A 24,393-nucleotide genomic window follows, 5' to 3' on the forward strand; every position below is an offset into this window, starting at 1 on the left:
AAACAAAATAAATTAAAAAAATCTAAACGAGGAGCGCTGAAAGATTAATCATTTATGATTTTTAAGTAATGTCAAGGAAAACACCAGAGAGATCACGCAGATCCCACCACAGCCACCAATTTGTCAAGGAGATGCAACTCCGCTGCCTCCAGTCGTCAGGACAATTACGCAATTGATTGACGAGTGATGAATGAGGCCGCAGCTGTTTCCACTACTAGACCAGCTATTGGGGAACTCACAATGAGTGTATAGTATATACACCTCCGATTCCAATGCATGGAATATATGTATATATACCCCAATACGATCACTGCCAACTCGACAATAACAAAAGGAATTACTAGCTGCCACCACTAATCATTTATATAGGATGACTGGACACCAGTTACAGGTAGCGTATGGCTTCAGGGGTGTGGTTTACTATTAAATATTAATTATGGATATTCATTTTTATTCTTAATTCTGAATTCTGTACCCATACATTGCATAGGATTGTACCAGCCTCATGCTAGGATTTTTAGCTGACATCGCAATGTACTATTCTTGTATTTTTAGCTCAGTGTAAGTTAGTGCCATATGCAGAAGAACAGGTGCTATGAGGGGCCTATATAACCCATATAAGACATAGGAAGGGGGCTCTTTCCATTCTACACAATATGTACACAGCTCAGTCATAGGATTGAGACATTGGGGAAACAGCTGACAAGGCCCAGATACATGGTGTCATCCTGAAGCACGTGCTGGACACAGACAGACGCAACCTACTATCCAGGATCCCAGGAAAAGATGGGAGAATCTCAACTAATAAGCTAATTATGGACAATCACTTTGTAACTATTTCACCTATTTTATGTAACTGCTGCAATTATTTTTTTTAATGGACAATCCAATATAAACTACTACATTTTTCTACAAGATTTTGTGATACGTCCTTTTGAAGAATCACATCTGGTAAACAGTCCTACATATAAAAATATACGGAAATAAGTATATTTTAACATTTACCGAGCAAGAGGAACGAAGCTATTAAATTTTATATATTCAATCTGAAAAAGTAGGCAGTGTTTCTAAAAAATATACAAAGATGTTACAAAATGGGAACAAAACAATAAGGTATATACTATCACATAAAAGAAAAGGGATAGGTATAATGCTGAGTCACTTCTTGCGCACAAACCGAGAGTAAGGTTTAAGCCCCCGTCTCACATAGCGAGATCGCTAGCGAGATCGCTGCTGTGTCACGATTTTGGTGACGCAACAGCGACCTCACCAGCGATGTCGCTATGTGTGACACTTTGCAGCGATCAGGCTCCTGCTGTGAGGTCGCTGATCGCTGCAAAGTGTCCTGGACCATTTTTTGGTCGTTGGCCTCCCGCTGGCCAGCACACATCGCGGTGTGTGACCAGCGGGACCAACGATCAGGCTGGTATCCATGGTAAACATCGGGTTACTAGGGGCACGCGCGCACTTAGTAACCCGCTGTTTACCATGGATACCACTCTGCTATGGTGCGCGGGAGGTTACCGTTCATCTTAGCAGAGTCGTATCCATGATAAACATCGGGTTACTAAGTGCGCGTGTGCCCCTAGTAACCCGATGTTTATCATGGATACGACTCTGCTAAGGTGAACGGTAACCTCCCGCGCACCGTAGCAGAGTGGTATCCATGGTAAACAGCGGGTTACTAGGGGCACACGCGCACTTAGTAACCCGCTATTTATCATGGTTACGAGCCTGCTCCTGCTTCAGCAGCAGGCTGGTAACCAGGAGCAGGACATCGTGGAAAGATCCTTTCCACGATGTCGCTGCTCCCCTGATCGCTGGTGAGCCTGCCTGTTTGACAGCTCACCAGCGACCACATAGCGACGCAGCAACGATCCCTGACAGGTCGTATCGTTGTCGGGATCGCTGCTGCATCGCTTAGTGTGACGGGGCCTTAAGTGAAGAAGTCCGAAGTCAAAAGTCAGGAGGGTACGTCATTAACAGAGATAAGAGACAAAGGCATAGTCAGGTAACGGTCCGAGGTCAGAATACTAGGAGGAAATGCGGATCAGAGCAAAGGGAGCAGGCAAAATGGATGGTCAGAACAAGGTCCAAGGTCAGGCAGCAAAAAGATCCACAAGCAGAACACAAGGCACAGAGAGACAAACCACACAGAGCTAAATGAAAGTCTGGCAAAGATCTGGAACTGACAGCCCCATATGAGTAGCTGGGACAGGGAACAGCTGAAGGCAGCCCAGAACTTCTTTGTTTCAGATTGGCCAGCCGAGTTGTCAAAATGAATCAAGATGAATTTGATGCTATTGCAAAAATGCCTATTTTTTGGCTTGAGCTATATTTACACCTTTGTTGGGTAAAATGCCGTACAACCTTTTTAAAAATCTTTACAGAGTTGTGCTCATCTTTTGTGTTCAGAAGCACACCGTTCCCCAGCCTCCCTCCTAAGTTTTTCATAGTTCAGACCAGCAGCATGGTTGTGCCACTGACCTGAAGTGTGCGCTCTCCCATGCTGGAAGCAGAGGCAGCTTTGCCTCGGTAGCATCGGAGGAGCACTTGCAAGCTCTAAAGCAAACAGCTTGCAAGTCCACGCTCCTAGCCTAGGAAAATGGCCACCAGTGTTGTACAGTAAGCTGTAGAATTAAACTTTCCGTATCTGAGAATGAAGAGGATTTTTTTACAAGAGGTAAATTACAAGGTTGCTTGTTTTTACAAGCACTTAGCAATTTTACCCATTTAACATGAGACAACCCCTTTAATATGTTGCATATAAGTCTTCAACTGCACAAAATAAACAAATTAGACACTAGCATTGTCAGACTGAGGTGCCAAGGGCCCACCAGTAACCAACTCCAGGGCCCCACTTTTCAGCTACATACAAATGTGACATTATCCTCAATCACAAATTTATATAACGATGAACTGGGTAGATTGTAAATGAACAGGATGCTGCCTTTGTCTGTACATAGTGATCCAAGTATATAGTGCCAGGGACTGCTCATATAAGAGGGTGGTGGCCCACTGGAGGATTCTCCTGCTCTCCTGTGGGCCAGTCCAAGCCTGGACACTAGTGTTCTAGAGTAAAATAGTGGAAAAAAAGGTAGCAACATTTCGAAAAGTCTCAGATGATAAATTAGCAGAAAAAAAATATCTACATAATTAAGACCAAGCCCACAATATCAAGCCAACCAAGTCAACCTAAAACATGATGAGGACTCTAAAATAACTACCGGAAAAAGTGCATAAAAGCCACAATGAATTTGGTGCAAATTTAAAAATGACTGCAGCACAAACTTTACTCCCCAAAACAATGGCGCAAAAAAAGTGATGAATTGGGGCCATAGTTTATGAGATAAATGTATTGATGAGGAAAGCACTCTTCCCACCTCTTCCTGTCTCTTAGCAGCCGGTCAGTCAGTGCAGATAGGGGCAGAGGGACTGCTCTTCATGGACTCATGACTAGAGTCCGTGTGAATTTATTCACACGTCCCTTTCCATTGGTCATGACAGTGGTCTGTGGCTGCTGAACGGGAGAGGGGGTATCACCTCATACCCGGCAACGGCCGCTGCTCTGCTTTTGATATCACATACGTATCATGCCACAGGAATGTAGTCACACCAGACTGGCGATGTAAGATGAGGTGCTCCTTCTCCCATCTGGTGACCACAGACTACTGTCATGACTCGTGGCCGATGGAAGGGGACGTGAGAATTCATTCGCACCAACCCTACTCATAACCCATATGTGAAGTTTATTCTTTTACAGTTTTAAGTAGTCAAATAGGAATTTGGGAAAGTACGGTGCGTTGCCCACAAGAGGTTTAGAGTTGAAATGTTGACAAATAGAATTACCTATCAAAAGTTCCTTTCCGGAGCCAAAAACCGATTTGTTATCTATCAGTCTGTGGCATCTAAAACAGATAATTCTATTTGCCAACTATTCAACTCTAAACCTCTTTTTGGGCAGCTCTCCACACTTTGCCGAATTCCTACCTTATGTTATCCCGCTTAACCCCAGAGCGCGTTCTACGCTGGTGCCGTCTCCCACTACAAGTGAAACCTACACATCGGTCACCTTTCACCACTGTACTATCTGAGCGCCACCACAGTCTTAATTTTCAACTAAGTATCCACATGGCACATTGTTTTAGCCAATTTGGCTACTATGAGTACAGACTTGTAGCTCTAATATTCGGCCTTACGTAATACTGTATACTGAGCTGACAGACCTGATTTAATAACATGTACATCTGCTTCATTATGCTGCTCATTATGAAATCCAATTTTTCTTTAGGTTTCACATAGGACTACGCGTAAACAAACTGCATTTCAAAGCATGCCGGCACATTTGCATCCATTTTTGCCTTGAAATTATAAACAATCCAAATTTAAATATTCTACCGTTTTCTGTATGCAGCTCTTATGAACACCTATGTGTCTTCATGGTTACAGATTTCAAACAGCTGTGACTCCTCTCCCCCCAGCCTGTCCTTCTTGCTTATTAACATAGAGTAAAATGTGACATCAGTGTAAGTCTTTGTACCCTGCTCCAATGCACAACAATGTGTTTTGATAGTTACAGGAGTAAAGTAACATATTATTGCAAAATCAGACTACACACAGGATTTGTTTGTAGTCTGTAACCATGGAGACCCATACAGCATGTCTGCATGGCAGCTGTGTACACAAAACAAGTGTTTTTCTTTTTCTTAATCCATGCAATTATTGCAATTTTTTGTTGCAAATTCTGCCTATTAGAGATGAGCTGGTGCAGACAGTACAGACAGTGACGAGCTGGTTGTAACATTTTCAGGTGGTAGATAAGCGACTGTAATCTCCCACAAGCATCAGACGCAGGGAAACAAGTCGCTGGTCAGTTGCCAGAGACAGTTTTTGAAAAAGAAAAATCTCTTTCTACTATTGTAAAATAAGCCTCTTCCACACTGGCAGAGAGCGCACACTTGTTTAATAGGATTATTCCCTTCATTCAAGCAGAAAACAAAGTCCTTTTCTATGTACTGTAATCAGCACAGTAAGTTGGAAAACATCTCGAGTATAGATGTAGCCGTACAGGGCGGACGCTGGGTAATAGTTCAGTGCGTGACATAGGAAAATACACAGAGAGACAGAAATGTGCCTTCAGAGGGGAAAAGTAAGCTGTAAGGAGCTATAGGGGTCTGTGTGGTGAAAAGCAACATTATTCACATAGGATTATTTTCTAAAATCCCCCCAAAAATAAATATATAGGTAAGTATAATGTAGACACTGTATGGGAGTATTATTTAAGCATTATAAGGCGGTAATATTTAGGAACTGTATCATAAAAATTGAATAGCAATATTATGTGGACAATCCATGAAAGAGTCATATAATTTGGATACTGTATAGGGCTATAATATTGTAGTATTATTTAGATCACTATTTCATAAGTTACATATATAAAATAATACCGTTCATACAATGCATGAATAATACTACCATATGAACAGTATTATTTTATATATGTAAGTTTTGAAGTAATGAGAAACACTAGCAGCGTGATGTTGTTCTTGGCTTGTTGCCTGGTTCCTTTAAGTAGTAAGAGATGTGTTGCTAAATTAAAAGGGGTTGTCCCATGATTAAATATTATATTTATCTTTTAGATCACAAAGATAGACATCCTAAGAGTGATTGTTTTAAGGACGGGGGATCAGCTTTTGGCAGGGACGTAATTATAGTTAGTGCGGTGGTCACATTCGCATCACGGCACTCAAGCCCAAATGGTCCTTTTGGCTCATGTGAGAAGACCAATGCTATGAAAGACCCAAGATAGTTGGGGGGAACCTGTTAAAGATTTTGCATTGGAGCCCACAAGTTACAAGTTACATCACTGGCTAAGGGAATGCAGAGGTGGCAATGGCACCCAAAAAAAACTGCCTGAGGACTGCCTGGTTTCCACTGGGTTTCTGCATTTCTGTGTTTCTTAGTGGCGCAAATATTCTGAAACTCAATAGAATGGAGTCTATCAGTAGTGTGTGAAGCCAGCCCAATCTATGCGAAAACCACAGAAACCATGTTAAAACCCAATGGACCCAATAAATCTTGGGCTACATAGCAATAATGGCTGTTACACATGTCATGTGGCCAAAGATCACTGCATGTGGCTGTTACATCGCAACATAGTGCAAGTGAATACTGCCACTTCACCAAGCAAGTTGCAAAAAATCTAAATGATTCCAAACTTTTTGTAAATTTCTTGACATGGTACCTTACGGGTCATATTGTGACCCCATTCATCTGCATTATGCCGGCACTAGATGAGAACAGAGCCATGACGAAATTGACATCGTTCTTCCACCATCTCCCTTTACTGTGTCATGCCAAGAGAACAATATAATATAATAAATAATATAAAACTATATAAAATGCACGTACTAGGTTTGCACTTGTACGACACCAAAAGATATTTAGTTATTCCCGGACATGGGTCTATCCCAAAAACACGACTATTCACAAGGAGCTGGCAGGATCTCAGATTCTGGCATTCATCCAGGACTTTCTAAAAGGAAACATAAAATCCTTGTGAATATGTATCACCCGATAACAATGTATACAGTATATGCTCAAACAATGGTACGGTATCACATGGCTCTATACATAGCGGACATCTGTAATCACTTTGTTTTATCTCGTGCTGTGTGACTATAATATGAGTATTACGTTATATGGTGAAAAGGAAGGAACCCAGTCCCCTGTAACTTTCCTGTTCTAAGTCTTATCTGCATACTTAGTCATGGTAAGTGTTTCTTATCTACATATGAAAAGACGATATATGAAATAATATCCGTTTTGCTAAAAGCGTCCTTGTTGGAAAATGGAATATACCTCGAATAATGTACAGGTTTAATTTCGGGAAGTCTCCTGGGAAGATTCCTTTTTAAATGTTCTCCACCTTCATTCGTTTTTAGAAAAATCTAATTAGCAATGCAGTCATTCCATAATGGATCCATTATAATAAATCAGTAAAAACATTGATAGATCCATTAACAGGAAGAATGAGAAATCAGATTATTCCAAATTCACCATGTAAAGTTGCAGAATCTCAGGAGCCTGTAGACTTTGATTATCTAACACCATCATGTAGGCCATACCTAAGACACTTAACTCTATAATGCATCTCACAACACTATAAGTTTTTGTAGTTTTCTGTGTGATAATACTCTGAAGAACGCCTGATATCTGGGCATGATTCGGCGGTATTATTGGTTATATTAGTTTGTGTAAGGGTGGCATACTGTTGTTCCTTGACTGAACAATTGAGTATACCTCTGTCCCTAGTTGCATTTAAATGGGCTAGGGCCATTTATATATTTTTTTTACTTAAATGCATGTAATTAAGGCTAAAAATAATTTTTGCTATTAGGTTTCATTTAAAATTTTGCACTGTTTAACTTTTAAAGGCTGTTTGTTGCCCAGCGCATTCAACTTCAAAAATCAGCTCAGAGGAGCTCAGAATAAGGGCTCATTCAGATGTCAGATATTTTCTCATAGAAAAGTTTCATCAGTGTTTTTGACCAGAGTTTCATTACTTTTTTTCAGATGGGAAACAAAACAAAGTTTCTCCAACTTCTCCTATCAAACAGTATGTGAAATGCAGACGGCTCACGGATGACATCCAAGTGCCGTTTGATTTTTTCACGGATCCATAGACATGCATTGGTGAGTTTGATCCAACATTCGGATCAATATTGGACATGATCAGACAAAAATCAGACATGGTTTATTCCATCTTCCAACAAGGTCACTTGTATGGAGCGAGGCCGCACCCACTAGCGGCATACATCGCCGCCATTCCCTGCTCAGAAGCCGGCGAATTCAGTCTTAGAGTGATTGCAGACTTTTCATTTTAGACCGGAGAACCCTTTAATGAAGCCCAATTGCAACAATGATTGTTAGCAAAATAACATTCAATTAAAGAGGTTTTCCAATGAACACGGTTCATTTTAAAGTTGATTTTAATCAATGCATCTTAGAATAATAATAATTTCCACAATTGGAAGTGTTTAAAAAAAATCTTCCTGTGCTGAGATAATCTTATAAATGTGCCCCTGCTGTGTACTGTGTAATGGCCGTGTCTGACCGTACAGGAACATGGTCTGATCATACCACATCTCCTGGGCAGGGGGCGAGAAAAAGAGTATACAGACATTACAGCAGGGGATCACAGCTTATTCTTTCTGTGAGATAAAGCATTTCACTGCCTCTTTTTAAAAAATGTTTTACCTAAAAGAATCATTTACGATCCCATGCTGTAATGCCTGTATACTCTTTTGCGTCCTCCCCTGCCCAGGAGCTGTGGTATGATCAGACCAGGTTCCTGTATGGTCAGACACAGCCATTACACAGTACACAGCAGGGGCACATTTATAAGATTATCTCAGCACAGGAACATTTTTTTTAAACACATCCAATTGTGGAAATTATTATTATTCCAAGATCTATTGATTAGAACTTTGCTCATTGGAAAACCCCTTTAAGAAAAAAAAAAGTTCTCAAAAGTGCACAACCTCTTTAAGGAAGTGGTAAAAGACATGACCAAAATTGCCTGATATATTTATGACGCGCCCCCTGGGCCAGTGCTGTTAGGGATACCCGGAGCCGGATCAGATGGGGGTTGTAGTCTCCGAGTGGCTGTGACCCGGTCCGTGCCCAGGGTGTCAAGCTCAGTGTGTGGCAGTCCTACAGATGTTATTAGAGTTCTCTGTGTCGACTACGCCACCCGTTGATTTGCGGTCAAAAGGCCGCCGCTGCAGCAGGGTCCGCTGAGGCTGATGATGTGAGTGCAGCTTAGGTAGTATAACCCCCAACGGGAGGGGTATAGCCTCAGGGGGTCAGCCGTGGAGGATGGTGGTTGTGAAGGTGCAGCAAAGAGACTCAGAGGCATAAAATGCAGTTCCAGGGTTTTACTTACTGGTGTTGCTCGGGTCACTGTGTACAGCAGTGACCACCCGAGCCGTGCTGCGTCCACCAGGTCCTGGACTCGGTCAACTCCCAGGCAACTCCGGAGTGTGGTCCTGAGCTCCTTTCTGACTCTCCCTTCTTGTGGCCGTTCCCACCAGGGATCCACCTAAGTCCGGCTCCCTCGGGCCTCTTGTTGGTCAAGCCTCCTCTGGGCTCCCTGACCCTATTCTTGGTCTGCCTTCCGGGTGGATTTAGTGGGTGGTCGTGGCAGATCCTGCCCACGACCTCCGGTCTCTGGCTGAGGATTAGTGCTGTAGCCTCCACCAGCTTGGGATCCGGTACCCTGTTGCCGACCCTTCACCCTATTAGCTCTCTTATGGGCTCTTGGGGTCCCCTCTGCGCCTCTGGGTCTCTCTCTCTTCTCCTCTGCTCTGCTTCTCAGGCTCTCAGACAGACTGACGTCTCACAGACTGACTGACCGACAACTGACTGACTGACCCTGATCTAAGATGGTGCCCACCTTATATACTCCCTCTATGTGTGAGCTCAGGTGACCAGCACCCAATGAGCTCCTAGCTTTACCCAGGCTGCTCCCCCTATCTGCCCCTACACTACTGGGATGTTCCACCCCCCTCCCACTCCAGCCAGGAACAGACACTGTCGTACCTGCACATTTCTCTAGTGGGAGTACCATCGGTCTGTTCCCCGGAAATGGGATGTGTGTAGTGCATGCAGCCTACTAGCTCAGTTCCACACTCCATCCTTACCCGGGAGTGGAATATCACACCTCTGGCTGAGGTGCAATACCCCTGTAGCAGCCGAATCCTCAGGGTGCTACATTCCCCCCCGGTAAATCACAGCACGTCCTCGGGCTGTAAAATATAAACATCCAAAACATACAATTTTTTTTCATAAACATAAACATAGAAAACATCATATAGATATCATCAGCAATAAACTTTTCATATATAACATTCTTGTTTCTGGTTCCTCCGGTCACGGTGCAACTTGTGACCGGGTAAAGTGCGACAGTCTCTCTTGGAATAAAACAGTTCCCTATAAAACCGGTAGGGGGCGCTTTAGGAAGCGCAACTATATACATAGGAAATATGGCCGCTCTCAGTCCTCGGCCAGGTATTAGGGAGGAATGACCGCTCTCAGTCCTCGGTCAGTGGGAATAGGGACACACGGGTTTACAGTTCAATTGGCTGGTCCCAACGGGGACTATATTTTAACTAGAACAGTTCTTATACCCTGACGGGTAACTATATATAGTCTCTCTCTACCGTACTTCAACGACGGCGTCCTCCTGCTCTTTCTTGTTGGTTGGTTTCAGTTTCAGACCCATCCGGGTCCTCTTGCTCCTCCTCACACCGCAGCTCCTCCTCCGTCAGGCGATGCACATGGAGGGCGTAGGGTCCTTTGGCACACTTGTGTCGGGTGAAGGTGACCTCGTCCCCTACGTACAGGTCACGACCTCTGTTTCCCTCCGGCAGATGGCTCTCTACGTCTCTGCGGGTTACAAAGACGTCGCCGGGGGTCTGATGGTCTCTAATAAAGCCCCATCCGTGCTGCATGTTGAATTTTATCACAGTCCCGGTGGAAGGGGGACCATGTGCTGCACGGGGATTCCTCCTGGTCCGGCTCTTCTGCTCCGCGCTCTTTATCTGCGCTTGCTGTTCCCGGACCCGCCTCTCTCTCCGCTCCCTCTCGAAGACCTCGAGCTGCTGGCGGCAGCACTCTGCACGCTCCGCTGCGGCCGCCCGAGTCTCCTGAGTGAACCCCATGAGGTCTTCTCCAGTGGGGTCCCACTCGAACTGTGCCTCCTCCAGCGGGGGCGAGGTCCTCTTTACGGGCTTCGGAGCCGGAATCAGGGGCTCGCACATGGGCCTTGCTCTCTGGAGTTCCAGCTGAATGTACTCCTGGGGCCATATGAAGGGCTGCCCATCCGGGCACGTATGCTGGGCAAACAGGTCTTCACCCAGGTGCGGTACTTTAGGTGCTATGGGCGCTGTGGTGGTAGCGGCGCCCGGGTTGACCAGGCCTTGCGACCAGGCCTGGGGCACCTTAAAGGCAAAGGGCACCGTAAGAACGGCGGCGCCCTGGGTTATTCGGCCCTGCGACCAGGCCGGTGGCTCCACGGAGGTAGGGGGCGCTGTTGGTATTGCGGCGCCCGGGGGTATTAGGCCTTGCGACCAGGCCGGTGGTATTTCCTGCTTGGCCACGCTCGAGGTCGAGGCGTGTGACGTCACAGGGGTCGCGGCCGCGGTTTCCGGTTGAGGCCTAGTCGGCGGCGGTGACGATGCAGCGACGGGCACGGCAGGGGGAATTTCGGGCTCTGCGACGGGGAGCTGGGGCAGGCACGCGGTTTCCCGGCTCGGGGTAGAGACGTCCCCTTTACCTGCCTCCGTCCGTTCAGCTCCCTTCTCGGCGCCGTCTCCTGCCTTCATTCCTCCTGCGCCATCCTCAGAGGCGGTCTGTCTCCTCGTCTCGGGTGGCGTGCTCCGCTGACGGGTGCCGGTCTGCTGGGCCATCTTTCGGCTCCACTCCGCCAACGTCTCCCGCTGCACCCGGGCCATCCTCCGTGCGAGGCCCTCCAACGCGGTCTGTGCACACTCCCGGTCTCGGGGGAGCTGTGCTAGGATCTCCAGCAGGCCTTCTGGAGTGGCGACCTGCAACAGGCTCCTGACCACTGGGTCGGTGCTGCCTGACTCTCCCTCCATCTCCGGGTAGGCTCTCTCTGGACTCTCTTCCAGACGTCTTGTCTCCGGGTGCGCTCTCTCCAGACTGCTCCAGGCGACACCCATCTTTGTTCTCTTCTTCTGTCTCCGCCCACATCGAGGGTGGTCCCGGGGCAACTTTGTGATTGTCAGTTCCAGGGGCAGTTCTCTTACGCTGATGGACACTTCCAGCATCACAGTCTCTGTTGGTGGGCGCGGTTTCCGCTTTTGGCGCCATTCTTCGACCTGGCCCACGATGGGAGGTGGCCTCTCGCCACCCTCTGGCACGCCCATAATGGCGTCCGCTCTTCCAAGGCGGGAAATCTTCGGAAATGGCGGGAAAAAGCTGCAAATGGCGGACAACCGGCGGGAAACGACCTGTGATGGGGTCCGTTGGCGGGGACCCTCCGGAACCGGCAGGAGACTTCTTTTTGAGGTAACGGTGAACTTTTCTTCAGGCACGCAGTACCCGGTTGTTGCGGGCACGTGATCCTGCCGACTACGCCAAAGTTGACGTGCCCCCTGGGCCAGTGCTGTTAGGGATACCCGGAGCCGGATCAGATGGGGGTTGTAGTCTCCGAGTGGCTGTGACCCGGTCCGTGCCCAGGGTGTCAAGCTCAGTGTGTGGCAGTCCTACAGATGTTATTAGAGTTCTTTGTGTCGACTACGCCACCCGTTGATTTGCGGTCAAAAGGCCGCCGCTGCAGCAGGGTCCGCTGAGGCTGATGATGTGAGTGCAGCTTAGGTAGTATAACCCCCAACGGGAGGGGTATAGCCTCAGGGGGTCAGCCGTGGAGGATGGTGGTTGTGAAGGTGCAGCAAAGAGACTCAGAGGCATAAAATGCAGTTCCAGGGTTTTACTTACTGGTGTTGCTCGGGTCACTGTGTACAGCAGTGACCACCCGAGCCGTGCTGCGTCCACCAGGTCCTGGACTCGGTCAACTCCCAGGCAACTCCGGAGTGTGGTCCTGAGCTCCTTTCTGACTCTCCCTTCTTCTGGCCGTTCCCACCAGGGATCCATCTAAGTCCGGCTCCCTCGGGCCTCTTGTTGGTCAAGCCTCCTCTGGGCTCCCTGACCCTATTCTTGGTCTGCCTTCCGGGTGGATTTAGTGGGTGGTCGTGGCAGATCCTGCCCACGACCTCCGGTCTCTGGCTGAGGATTAGTGCTGTAGCCTCCACCAGCTTGGGATCCGGTACCCTGTTGCCGACCCTTCACCCTATTAGCTCTCTTATGGGCTCTTGGGGTCCCCTCTGCGCCTCTGGGTCTCTCTCTCTTCTCCTCTGCTCTGCTTCTCAGGCTCTCAGACAGACTGACGTCTCACAGACTGACTGACCGACAACTGACTGACTGACCCTGATCTAAGATGGTGCCCACCTTATATACTCCCTCTATGTGTGAGCTCAGGTGACCAGCACCCAATGAGCTCCTAGCTTTACCCAGGCTGCTCCCCCTATCTGCCCCTACACTACTGGGATGTTCCACCCCCCTCCCACTCCAGCCAGGAACAGACACTGTCGTACCTGCACATTTCTCTAGTGGGAGTACCATCGGTCTGTTCCCCGGAAATGGGATGTGTGTAGTGCATGCAGCCTACTAGCTCAGTTCCACACTCCATCCTTACCCGGGAGTGGAATATCACACCTCTGGCTGAGGTGCAATACCCCTGTAGCAGCCGAATCTTCAGGGTGCTACATTTACACCTCGCTAAATGTCAATCCTGGATTTGTCACTGTTTAATGTGACAAATGGAGACAAATTAACTCATGGGATCACCTTCTTCTGAATAAGATGGTTGACACATGAAGAAATTTCAGTCCAATTAGGCAAAAAAATGTCTGCAATCATCTCTATATTATATTCATACATGGCAAAGTAAGTGTCATTACAACAAAATAAATTATTTGCCCTCTATCCACTGACTAAACATAATTGCATCTGAGCTATCCAAGTATAGAGCCTAGCTACTCAAAAACTTCTTCCCCTGAGAAAGCTGGTCTGCGGCCAGTGATATGCGTAGGATCTCCTTTACCACCACCGCTTCTCTGGAAAACCATTAAAAGGGTTCTCCAATAATCGAATGAAATGGCCCCATTATGTAATTCAAACTATTGCCTGTCCTAATCACGTGTCAGAATGGGTTGCAGTGTGAAGAAACAGCTCCAGAGATCTGTGTCTCAACTGTCAGAAAAACAGGATCTTAAACACACATACCGCAGTGAGGGGCTGTGACATGAGAAGAAATAAATCTTCTTACTCACTGAGCACAAAAAATTTTTTTCTCCAGCCTCGGTCGTCTGTGCGCAGTCAGTCAGCGAGGAGATCTACTTCTTCTCATGTCACAGACCTGCTCTGGCAACTCACTGATGTATGTCTATTTAAGATCCTACTCCTCTGACATGGAGACACAGGTCTCGGGAGCAGTGTTTCTTCAGACTGCAACCCGTCCTGACGTGTAATTTTATTACGTTCTTGGAGAATCCCTTAAGTATATCCATAAGATATGAGATTGGTGTGGGTTTAACAACCACCACCCTACTGATTAGCTGAAAACTGCTCCGAGAGGTAATAGAACTAAGCAATGTATGGGACGGTACAAAGCTGCCATGTTACTGTAGAGTACTTTTCAGCTAATCGTTGGGGTGTTGAGTGTCAGACCCCCACTGATCTCTTATAGATGACCTATCTTATGGATGTACCATCATTATATCAGTCCTGGACAACCCCTTTGATGAAGCAAGACAAAGAAGGGTACGGTGGGTGTCTGCCCTTCTATAACCCACTTCGAATCAACAAATCCTAATTCAGATTTGAAACCAAATCTATTTTGGAGAAAGGCCTTTTCCTCTTTTGCAAATTACTGACTTAAATAAGCCACTCCTGCATCCAGTACCATCTAACTGTAGTCGTCATATGGGGGACGTATACGTCACCACTGACACTCACCTGAAGTGCAGTTTGTGCGAGGCACTTGTGGTGAGGGCTGTGCATGGTTTCTGGTGATAATGAGGCACACACTGGAGGGAGATGGGACAGACGCCCATAAATCGCTGACTGGATGCTGATGGTGGAATGACGAGGACACTGGAGCGTCAGATGTTCCCCGTCACAGGCAGATACAGTGTGATTCTGCAGCAGTCTTGTCAGATACCCTGGGATAAAGACAACAGAGAAAATGAAGAAATAAGTTATAACGAAGATAACGCCAAGTAGACCTCAACCATCCCTTTAACATTTTTTTGGGTTCTTGTGATTCACACCAGTCATTAATAATAGCTCAATTATAGGACACAGGGTCAGGGGGCTGATACATAATTATGTGTACAGGAGCATCTGATTTCTCTATATCCCAGACACATGAATATTAGGATCAATGTCTCTGGAAGCCATTAACCGTTGTTTTTTGAAAGTGGAAGAATAGAGAGGTTGGTGGACACATGAGGAGAACATATCAGTCTGAGACTTGAGATGTTTTTCTATGTGCCCGTCAGAGCTAATGTCCTCCGGATGTTCATCTGGTAATTTGGTGATCAGTCCGACCTTGTATGCCTGTCTGAAATGCATTAAGTATGTCACCTCTATCCTTTTGTATTCATGTTTTAATACTAGTCTATCATTACACCTAAAATATACAGGGGTAGTAGACACCATGTTTTAATTGTTTAACAGCTGATAAGAAAAGCAACATTATGAATGTAGCAACAGGGGTACAATGCATGGGAGGTCCATGAGGGAGACCCAGTGAGGAAGCTGATCAGTGGCGAAACATTAGCTTATAGCACAGTGCTGTGTTGTTTCTTACTCAAGACACAGTCTTGTCCTAGTACACATTCTCCTCCAGTAATACAGGTTGTTGGGGTGCACTCCTAGATACTTGTCTTTATATATTTAATAATTTATTTGCTTTTTATGTATTTGATTTTTCTCAGGATGTTAATTCAGGATCATTGCTATTGTACCAATATATACAGATAGATCTCTACATACCAGTACATTATTAAAAAAAATGCTGAAAATGAAGTTTGATTTTTTTTTTCATTCAGTTACTAAAAATTAACAATGCAAAAGCAATTACAATAACCACATTTTTTGCTATGCACTTTTTTTTTTAGTGATCGGTGATTGTCACTATAAAAGGAGCAATTTGATTTTATTTCTCTATCTAAACTATAAGAACAGTTAAAATGGTTATCCAGGACTTTTTTTTTTAAGTTTTCCCCATGGGGCAAGGTAGCACTTATCGGGTGTGCTGCCCTGCAACGATCTATCCCAGTTTAGAGTGGTCACGGACCGATGCTGCCTGCGATTCTCCTGCTTCCTGTGACATCATGGCTCAGTCTAACGCAGCGGGGAGTCGGCTGTCACTCAATATGACGTTGGCAGTAACGCCCCATCAACAGAGCAGAAGAGAAAGAACTGCTCTGTCGACGTGACATCACAGCAAGTAGGAGAATCCCCGGCAGGATCAGTCCATGACTGCGCCAAGCCTGGAAAAGTAAATTGTTGTAGGGCAGCACAGATAGGTAGTTAGCAACTACCTGCTGACAAGTGCTATCTAGACCCATAGGAAAAAAGAAAAGAAAGGTCTGGATAACCTCTTTGATATATATACAATGCTTACATATTGTTACAAGCCTACAACCTGCAGTAACCACCGCTCCACCACATTACTGCATGACCTCCTCTACCCTCACCTACTGTATCCTCACCCATCCCTTGTAGATTGTGAGCCCTCGCGGGCAGGGTCCTCGCTCCTCCTGTACCAGTCGCTGACTCGTTTTGTTAATATTATGTAAATGTTTTTGCTATGTATATCCCTATCACATGTAAAGCGCCATGGAATAAATAATAAAAAATAATAATAAATAATATTGTTATACACCTGTCCCAGGTATCCTGGGCTCTGCTCCCTTCTTCTAGGTCTGCTTCCTTCTGTTGTGCTCCACGTCAGGTTTTGCAGGTTGCCCAGCGTGAATCAATGACAAAATCTCCCTACACCTATTTAAGGCCCGTTAAGACACACGTGTCTTGGGATTGAGACTCTTGTGTTCCTTGTTTGGTTTTCTCTATTACATGTACTACTGTGTTTCAACTATCATCCATCCCTGCTGGTTTCCACTCCATCTGTCCGTCTGCTCCTAGCTAGTACCCATGATTCCACATGTCCTCTGGAAGTTGCACCAATGACTGGGGTTGGTGTGCCCACCCGGACCAGAGGCTCAGGGGATCCACCTCAACTGCTGAGCCCTTACTCATATGTGTGTGATAAAATGGAACCTAAAAAACTATAGATAATTTTGTCAGAAACAAGATATCACATAGAAATGTTTTTTTTTATAAAGTTTACTACCTGTCTAAATTATCAAAACAAAATTTCCATGTATATATTGCATGTTATGTGCATGTGGATTGTGTGTATGTGGGCACTTTATATGTGGATTGTGTGCATGTGTGCACTTTATATGTGGATTGTGTGTATGTGTGCACTTTATATGTGGATTGTGTGTATGTGGGCACTTTACATGTGGATTGTGTGTATGTGTGCACTTTATATGTGGATTGTGTATATGTGTGCACTTTATATGTGGATTGTGTATATGTGTGCACTTTATATGTGGATTGTGTGTATGTGTGAACTTTATATGTGGATTGTGCGTATGTGGGCACTTTATATGTGGATTGTGTGTATGTGGGCACTTTATATGTGGATTCTGTGTATGTGGGCACTTTATATGTGGATTGTGTGTATGTGTACACTTTGCATATGTGGATTGTGTCTATGTGTACACTTTGCATATGTGGATTGTGTCTATGTGTACACTTTGCATATGTGGATTGTGTGTATGGTTACACTTTATATGTGGATTGTGTGTATGTGGGCACTTTATATGTGGATTGTGTGTATGTGGGCACTTTATATGTGGATTGTGTGTATGTGGGCACTTTATATGTGGATTGTGTGTATGTGGGCACTTTATATGTGGATTGTGTGTATGTGGGCACTTTATATGTGGATTGTGTGTATGTGGGCACTTTATATGTGGATTGTGTGTATGTGGGCACTTTATATGTGGATTGTGTGTATGTGTGCACTTTATATGTGGATTGTGTGTATGTGAGCACTTTATATGTGGATTGTGTGTATGTGGGCACTTTATATGTGGATTGTGTGTATGTGGGCACTTTATATGTGGATTGTGTGTATGTGTACACTTTGCATATGTGGATTGTGTGTATGTGTACACTTTGTATATGTGGATTGTGTGTATGGGTACACTTTGCATATGTGGATTGTGTGTATGGGTACACTTTATATGTGGATTGTGTGTATGTGGGCAATTTATATGTGGATTGTGTGTATGTGGGCACTTTATATGTGGATTGTGTGTATGTGTACACTTTGCATATGTGGATTGTGTGTATGTGGGCACTTTATATGTGGATTGTGTGTATGTGTACACTTTGCATATGTGGATTGTGTATATGTGTACACTTTGCATATGTGGATTGTGTATATGTGTACACTTTGCATATGTGGATTGTGTGTATGTGGGCACTTTATATGTGGATTGTGTGTATGTGTACACTTTGTATATGTGGATTGTGTCTATGTGTGCACTTTATATGTGGATTGTGTGTATGTGTACACTTTACATATGTGGATTGTGTGTATGCGTGCACTTTTTATGTGGATTCTGTGTATATGTACACTTTGCATATGTGGATTGTGTGTATGCGTGCACTTTTTATGTGGATTCTGTGTATGTGTATGTGACACCCCAGGGGTCTGGTTGCCACAGTGATAGAGATATTATGTCTGAGAGCAGGTGGGAGGTCCTTTGGTCAGGGATCCTGTGCATGCCACACCTCCTGCCCAGTCTTGGGAGGGGAAGAACTTCCCCTGTATAAACCCGGGGCTGAGGCAGGGAGAGAGAGACAAGGAGAGTGGAGAAGAGAAGCAGCATAGGAAACAGCAGAGTTACAAGGAGTCAGGGGCTGGCAGCTACAGAGCTCGCCCTGACTAAGAAGATTCTTTACCGGACCCGGAGTCCGAGGCTGTGGGGACTAACTCCTACCCAGCAGCAGAATCCGTCGGGCAGGGGATTTCAGGTCCTCTGGCCCAGAAGCCCGAAGGCACGGTCACACGCGTGGGACCAGCACCGCCATCGTGGAGCGGAAGCCATTAGAAGGCCCCGAGTCACCGGCCATACGGGTGAGCACCACACGGTACACTCAGGGACGTGGGCTACTTACATCAGCTTCTAGCAAGGTAGCCAGAAGAGTACAGTCAGTTTGGGAGGCCTACAACTACGCCTGGCCAGGGGAGATCCCATCTGCTCAAAGACTGACCAGGCCCCGTTTGCTAGCAAGTACTCCGGGAGGGTCTGTCGTTGTTACCAGTAAAGACCCTGAACTACACCGTACCGTCTCTGAGTGGTTCCTGCTACCCCCATCATCCACGTCGGCTGCCCTGAGGCCATACCCCTCCCGTTGGGGGTTATACTATCACGCTGCACAATCCCACCATCGGCCTCAGCGGTCTGCCCTGCAGCAGCAGCCCCCTGGCTGCACTCAACGGGTGGCGTAGTCATCAACCATTTACCGCTAACAGACTGCCGTCCAGTTTGACTCCCTGGGCACGGACCGGGTCACCGCCACGAGACTACAACCCTCAACAGATCCGGCTCCGGGTAAGCTCACGCAGCGCGACACAGGCCCAGGGGCGCGTCAACTTTGGCGTAGTCGGCAGGATTTCGTGCCCGCAACCACCGGGTACTGCGTGCCTGAAAAAGAGACTTTTCAAACTTACCAGTGGTGAAGATTCCCGCCATCCGGCGCCATCTTCAGCCTTCTTCCCGCCATCGGTGAAGTTTCCCGCCATCCGGCGCCATCTTCGACCTTCTTCCCGCCATCCGTGGAGTTTTCCCGCCATTGGACGCCATCTTGAGGACGCCGCGCGGGAAGAAGAGGGGCGTGGACTCCGAAAGCGCGCGAGAACTGAAGCCCCGCCTCACGTCCGGACGTTGCGTAAGGTCCTGGAAGGAGCCCAGCAGACGCCGACGTCACAGGAGCGCGACGGAAGGTCCTCAACCCTGACGATTCACTGCGGAGCCGCGGCCTACGGAAGAGGATCATCGCAAGGTAGGCCACGGTCCACTAGGGGGGAGGAAGATGTCGGATACGGAGGAGAGCTTCACTGCCTCAACCCCCGCCAGCGCTACCGCTGCTGCAGTTATGCCCTTCACCATGCCCTATATCCCGGGAGCAGCTTGGCTACCCCAGTACTCAGGGGAGTCACATACCCTGCATGACTTTAGAGAAAAGCTGGATAGCCTCTTCCAGGTGTACCCCCTCACAGAAGAGCAAAAAGTGAGCATCCTGGTGGCCCAACTAACCGGGGCAGCCAAAAGGGAAGTAAAATCCTGGCCACCTGGGAGGAAGACTGTCGCAGGGATACTAACCCGGCTGAAGGACACCTTTGATACCCGCACCTCAGCCGAGATTAAGCTTAGATTCTACGGGTGCAAGCAGCGAGCGCATGAGAGTATAAGGGACTATGCACTAAACCTACAAGAGGCCCTGAGGGCCATAAAGCAGACCGACCCTGATGGGGTGGGAAACGAGGACAGGCTGTTGACTGAACAATTTATAGAGGGTTTATATTGCAATGCCCACCGAACCCAGTTGCGGGCAATGGCCTTACAGGATCCCCATCTGGACTTTGCACAGTTCAAGGACAGAGCCATCCGGGTGCTCCGAGAACCGGCACCAGGTGGCGTTGTGACCCACAGACGCCCCACTACCACTTACTACCAGGAGGCGGCGCCCTTGTCAGCAGGGCCTGTGGGAGCTGATGCGCAGGCTTTGGACAATGACCCGGCTCCAGACCTACACCATCAGGTCCAAGAGCTAGCTAAGAGCGTTGCTGCGCTAACCCGAACTGTGCAGTCTTTACAGGTTTCCACCCCAGGGAAGATCCAGCTGGCATCCGGACCGGAGGACATCCCGTGGCGTCGACCAAGGAGGACCCCACCGGCCAGAGGAAGACCCAGTGACCGATACAGTGAGGACGGACGACCCATCTGCCGCCGCTGCAATCAACCCGGACATATGGCAAGGTACTGTTCTTTAAACGGGCACAACCTGGGGTAGAGGGCCAACCCCCAGGAAAAAGATCACCAGGCCCATCGAACTGGCGCGACAGATATGTGGGAGGACGTCCAGTCTTGCCTGTGGTACTGGATGGCATTCCCATGAGTGCCCTACTGGATACCGGGTCACAGGTCACCACCATCCCGTACGTGCTCTTCAAGCAGTACTGGAATGACTCGGATATTACCCGCTACCCTGACGACGACTTGAGTATCATCGCCAGCAATGGCCAGCCCGTGCCACAGATCGGATTTAAAGAGGTGACCCTCAAAATCGGTAGAGTCGAACTGGCCGCACAGGGACTGATCATTGTAGATATTGATAAACATGAGAGTCACCCAAAAATAACTCTAGGAACTAACGTAATTGAAAATTGTCTTGCAGAGGTGATTTTCCTTTTACAGCAGGTTGCCAAGAACGCCAGCTCCGGCGAGCAGCGGGTGCTCCAGAAAGAGATCCGGGCACTGATGCAACGGCAACAAGTGGAACTCTCCGGCGGTGAGATTGGTAGCGTAAGAATGTGTGACCCTTTTCCTATTGCCATGCCCCCAAAAAGTGAAATGATGATTTGGTGCCGGGCAGCTATTGGTCTGAGAGGTAGAGATTACCAGGCAATGGTAGAACCAGTTTACTCAGACAGTAGGCCCACCATTTTGACAGCACGGGGGGTGGTCAATGTACGCCATGGGAGGGTGCCCGTTCGCATAATAAATATCGGGGAGAGGGAAGTGTACCTGCCCCGGTATGCCACGCTAGCCAAATTATATACCACTAATCAAAATTCTATACAATCTGTGGAACCCTTGCCTCCATCTCACCCGGAGGAAGGTAACGGCTCTAAGAAAGACATGGAGGACTGGTGTCAGCAACTACATCTGGGTACTGACTCCACTCCCTCACATCAGAAACAAGGAGTCTATCGGGTGGTTCAAGAGTATGAGAGAGTGTTTAGTAAACACCCGTTAGACTTCGGGCGAGTCAAGGGGGTAGAACACCGCATCCCCACGGGAGATCATCCTCCCATAAAAGAGAGGTATCGACCCGTACCCCCTGCACATTACCAACACGCCAAGGGGATGCTTAGAGACATGAAGGAGGCTGGGGTAATCCGGGATAGCTGTAGCCCCTGGGCAGCCCCACTAGTTTTAGTCAAAAAGAAAGACAACACCATGAGGATGTGTGTAGATTACCGGAAAATCAACCGTATCACACACAAGGATGCGTACCCCTTACCAAGGATAGAGGAGTCATTGGCTGCTTTAAGATCTGCTAACTTCTTCTCTACCTTGGATCTCACTAGCGGGTACTGGCAGGTTCCTGTAGCAGAGGCGGACCGGGAGAAGACCGCATTCACCACCCCGATGGGACTTAGCGAGTTCACCTGCATGCCGTTCGGACTCTGCAACGCCCCAGGAACCTTCCAACGATTAATGGAGTGCTGTCTGGGCCACAGAAACTTCGAGACGGTCCTGTTGTACCTGGACGATGTCATCGTATACTCCAAAACTTATGAGGACCACCTGAAACACCTGGCGGAGGTGTTCGAAGCTCTGGCGAGTTACGGCCTAAAGGTGAAACCCTCCAAGTGTCACCTCCTGAAACCAAAGGTGCAATACCTGGGACACGTGGTGAGCGCTGACGGAGTGGCTCCCGACCCCGATAAGATCACCGCAATTAAGGGATGGCCAAGCCCCTCCAGCGTAAAAGAAGTGCGGCAGTTCCTAGGGTTGGTAGGCTACTACCGAAGGTTTATTCCCGGTTTCACCAAAAAGGCAGCGCCTATGCAGGACCTCCTGATAAGCCAGTCCCGGAAGGCCAAGAACCAGAAGCCGCCCTTCAAATGGGAAGAGCTAGAAGAAGAGTCCTTCCGCCAGCTGAAGATGGCCCTCATGGGGGATGAAATCTTGGCGTACCCGGACTATAGCCAGCCCTTCATCCTCTACACCGACGCCAGTAACATCGGGCTAGGAGCCGTACTGTCCCAGATTCAGCAGGGGAGAGAACGAGTAATCTCCTATGCCAGCCGAAAACTGCGACCCACCGAAAGGAACCCCGAGAATTACAGCTCATTTAAGTTAGAGTTCCTGGCCGTAGTATGGGCAATCACTGAGCGCTTTAAGCATTACCTCGCTTCTTCCCGGTTCACCGTGTACACGGATAACAACCCGCTGACACACCTGGACACGGCAAGACTCGGTGCCCTGGAGCAGAGGTGGATGGCCCGTCTGTCCAACTACGAGTTCACAATTAAATACCGGGCAGGACGCTCCAATACCAACGCGGACGCCCTGTCCAGGATACCCAACCTGCCGGACGGAGGAGAAGATCCGGAGGGACTGGAAGAAGTTGAACTCCCTGCGTTCCACCGTCATGGGACTATTCAGTATTCCCACCGGGTAAGGAGTAAGCAGGCTGCTACGTTGAACCCCTTACCCCACTACAACTGGGCGGAAACGCAAGACAGCGACCCTGCCGTCCGACTGGTGAAGGAGATGCTGACTCGGCCGGAGGCTCGCCTTGAACCAGACGCTCCGGAGGAAGCCAAACAACTATGGGCAGAGAAGAGTCGACTGTTCCTTTACAAAGGGAAGTTGTGCCGCAGAATGGTTAACTCCCGGACGCATGAATTACTCTGGCAAGTAGTGGTGCCACGAAGAGACGCAGCCATGGTGATGGAGGCATACCACGACGGAGCTGGACACTTTGGGTGGAAAAAGCTGGAGTTCCTGCTGCGCGAGCGGTTCCACTGGGTAGGCATGAGGGGAACCATCGAGAAGTGGTGCAGAGATTGTGGCCCGTGCAACCTGAGAAGGAAGGACCGAGCCAGCCAGAAGACTCCCCTGCAGTCCATCGTCACCCGGCAACCGTTGGAACTGGTAGCCTTGGATCATGTAAAACTGACCCCAAGCAGAAGTGGCTACGTCTACGCGTTAACCATCGTGGATCATTACTCCCGGTTCTTGGTTGTCGTCCCCGTCAAGGACTTAACGGCTCAAACAGCAGCTAGAGCCTTCCAGCAGCACTTCTGCCGTCCACACGGGTACCCGGACCAAGTGCTGACGGACCAGGGACCTGCCTTTGAAGCGGAGGTCTTTCAGGAATTCTGCAATCTGTATGGCTGCCGGAAGATAAGGACGACACCCTACCATCCGCAGACTAATGGACTTTGTGAAAAAATGAACCAGGTGGTAATGGATCTTCTAAAAACGTTGCCCCTGGAAGAACGCAGTCTGTGGCCTGAAAAGTTGCCCGATCTGGTGGACCTATACAACCACATCCCGGTAGGTTCCACCAACTGTACCCCGGCTTACCTAATGAGGGCGAGACCTGGTAAGTTACCGGTTGACCTGGAAATGGGAGTCCTGACCCCCGAGGACACTTCACCAGAAACAGACTGGGACACAGAGAGGCAGCAGCAGTACCGGAGAGTACAGGAGAGCGTGGAGCGAAGTCTCTGTCAGGCTAGGGAAAGACAAGAGAAAACTTACAACCAGTATGCTCCCGCTGTTCCCCTGGTACCCGGAGAGCAGGTCTTGAAGAGGAAGAGACGGCTCCACAAGTTGGACGACCAGTGGGAGAAGGACC

At 47.8% G+C, this 24,393-nt stretch overlaps 1 protein-coding gene across 3 annotated transcripts in view; it reads right to left on the reverse strand.

Moving 5' to 3' along the window:
• Positions 1 to 24,393, reverse strand: part of EVA1C (eva-1 homolog C) — a 96,018-nt gene that overhangs the window by 13,267 nt on the left and 58,358 nt on the right. For all 3 annotated transcript variants that reach the window (XM_073668311.1, XM_073668310.1, XM_073668309.1), the window contains exons 2-3: positions 14,602 to 14,807; positions 6,412 to 6,535 (exon numbers count right to left, since the gene is read on the reverse strand). In XM_073668311.1, the coding sequence (XP_073524412.1) occupies positions 6,412 to 6,535; positions 14,602 to 14,646 (169 nt within the window). In that variant the 5' untranslated portion in view covers positions 14,647 to 14,807. The remainder of the gene's footprint in view (positions 1 to 6,411; positions 6,536 to 14,601; positions 14,808 to 24,393) is intronic.

This window comes from Phyllobates terribilis, unplaced genomic scaffold, assembly GCF_046119375.1.
Source record: "Phyllobates terribilis strain yellow unplaced genomic scaffold, ASM4611937v1 Scaffold_2__4_contigs__length_985480577, whole genome shotgun sequence".
Lineage (NCBI taxonomy): Eukaryota > Metazoa > Chordata > Amphibia > Anura > Dendrobatidae > Phyllobates > Phyllobates terribilis.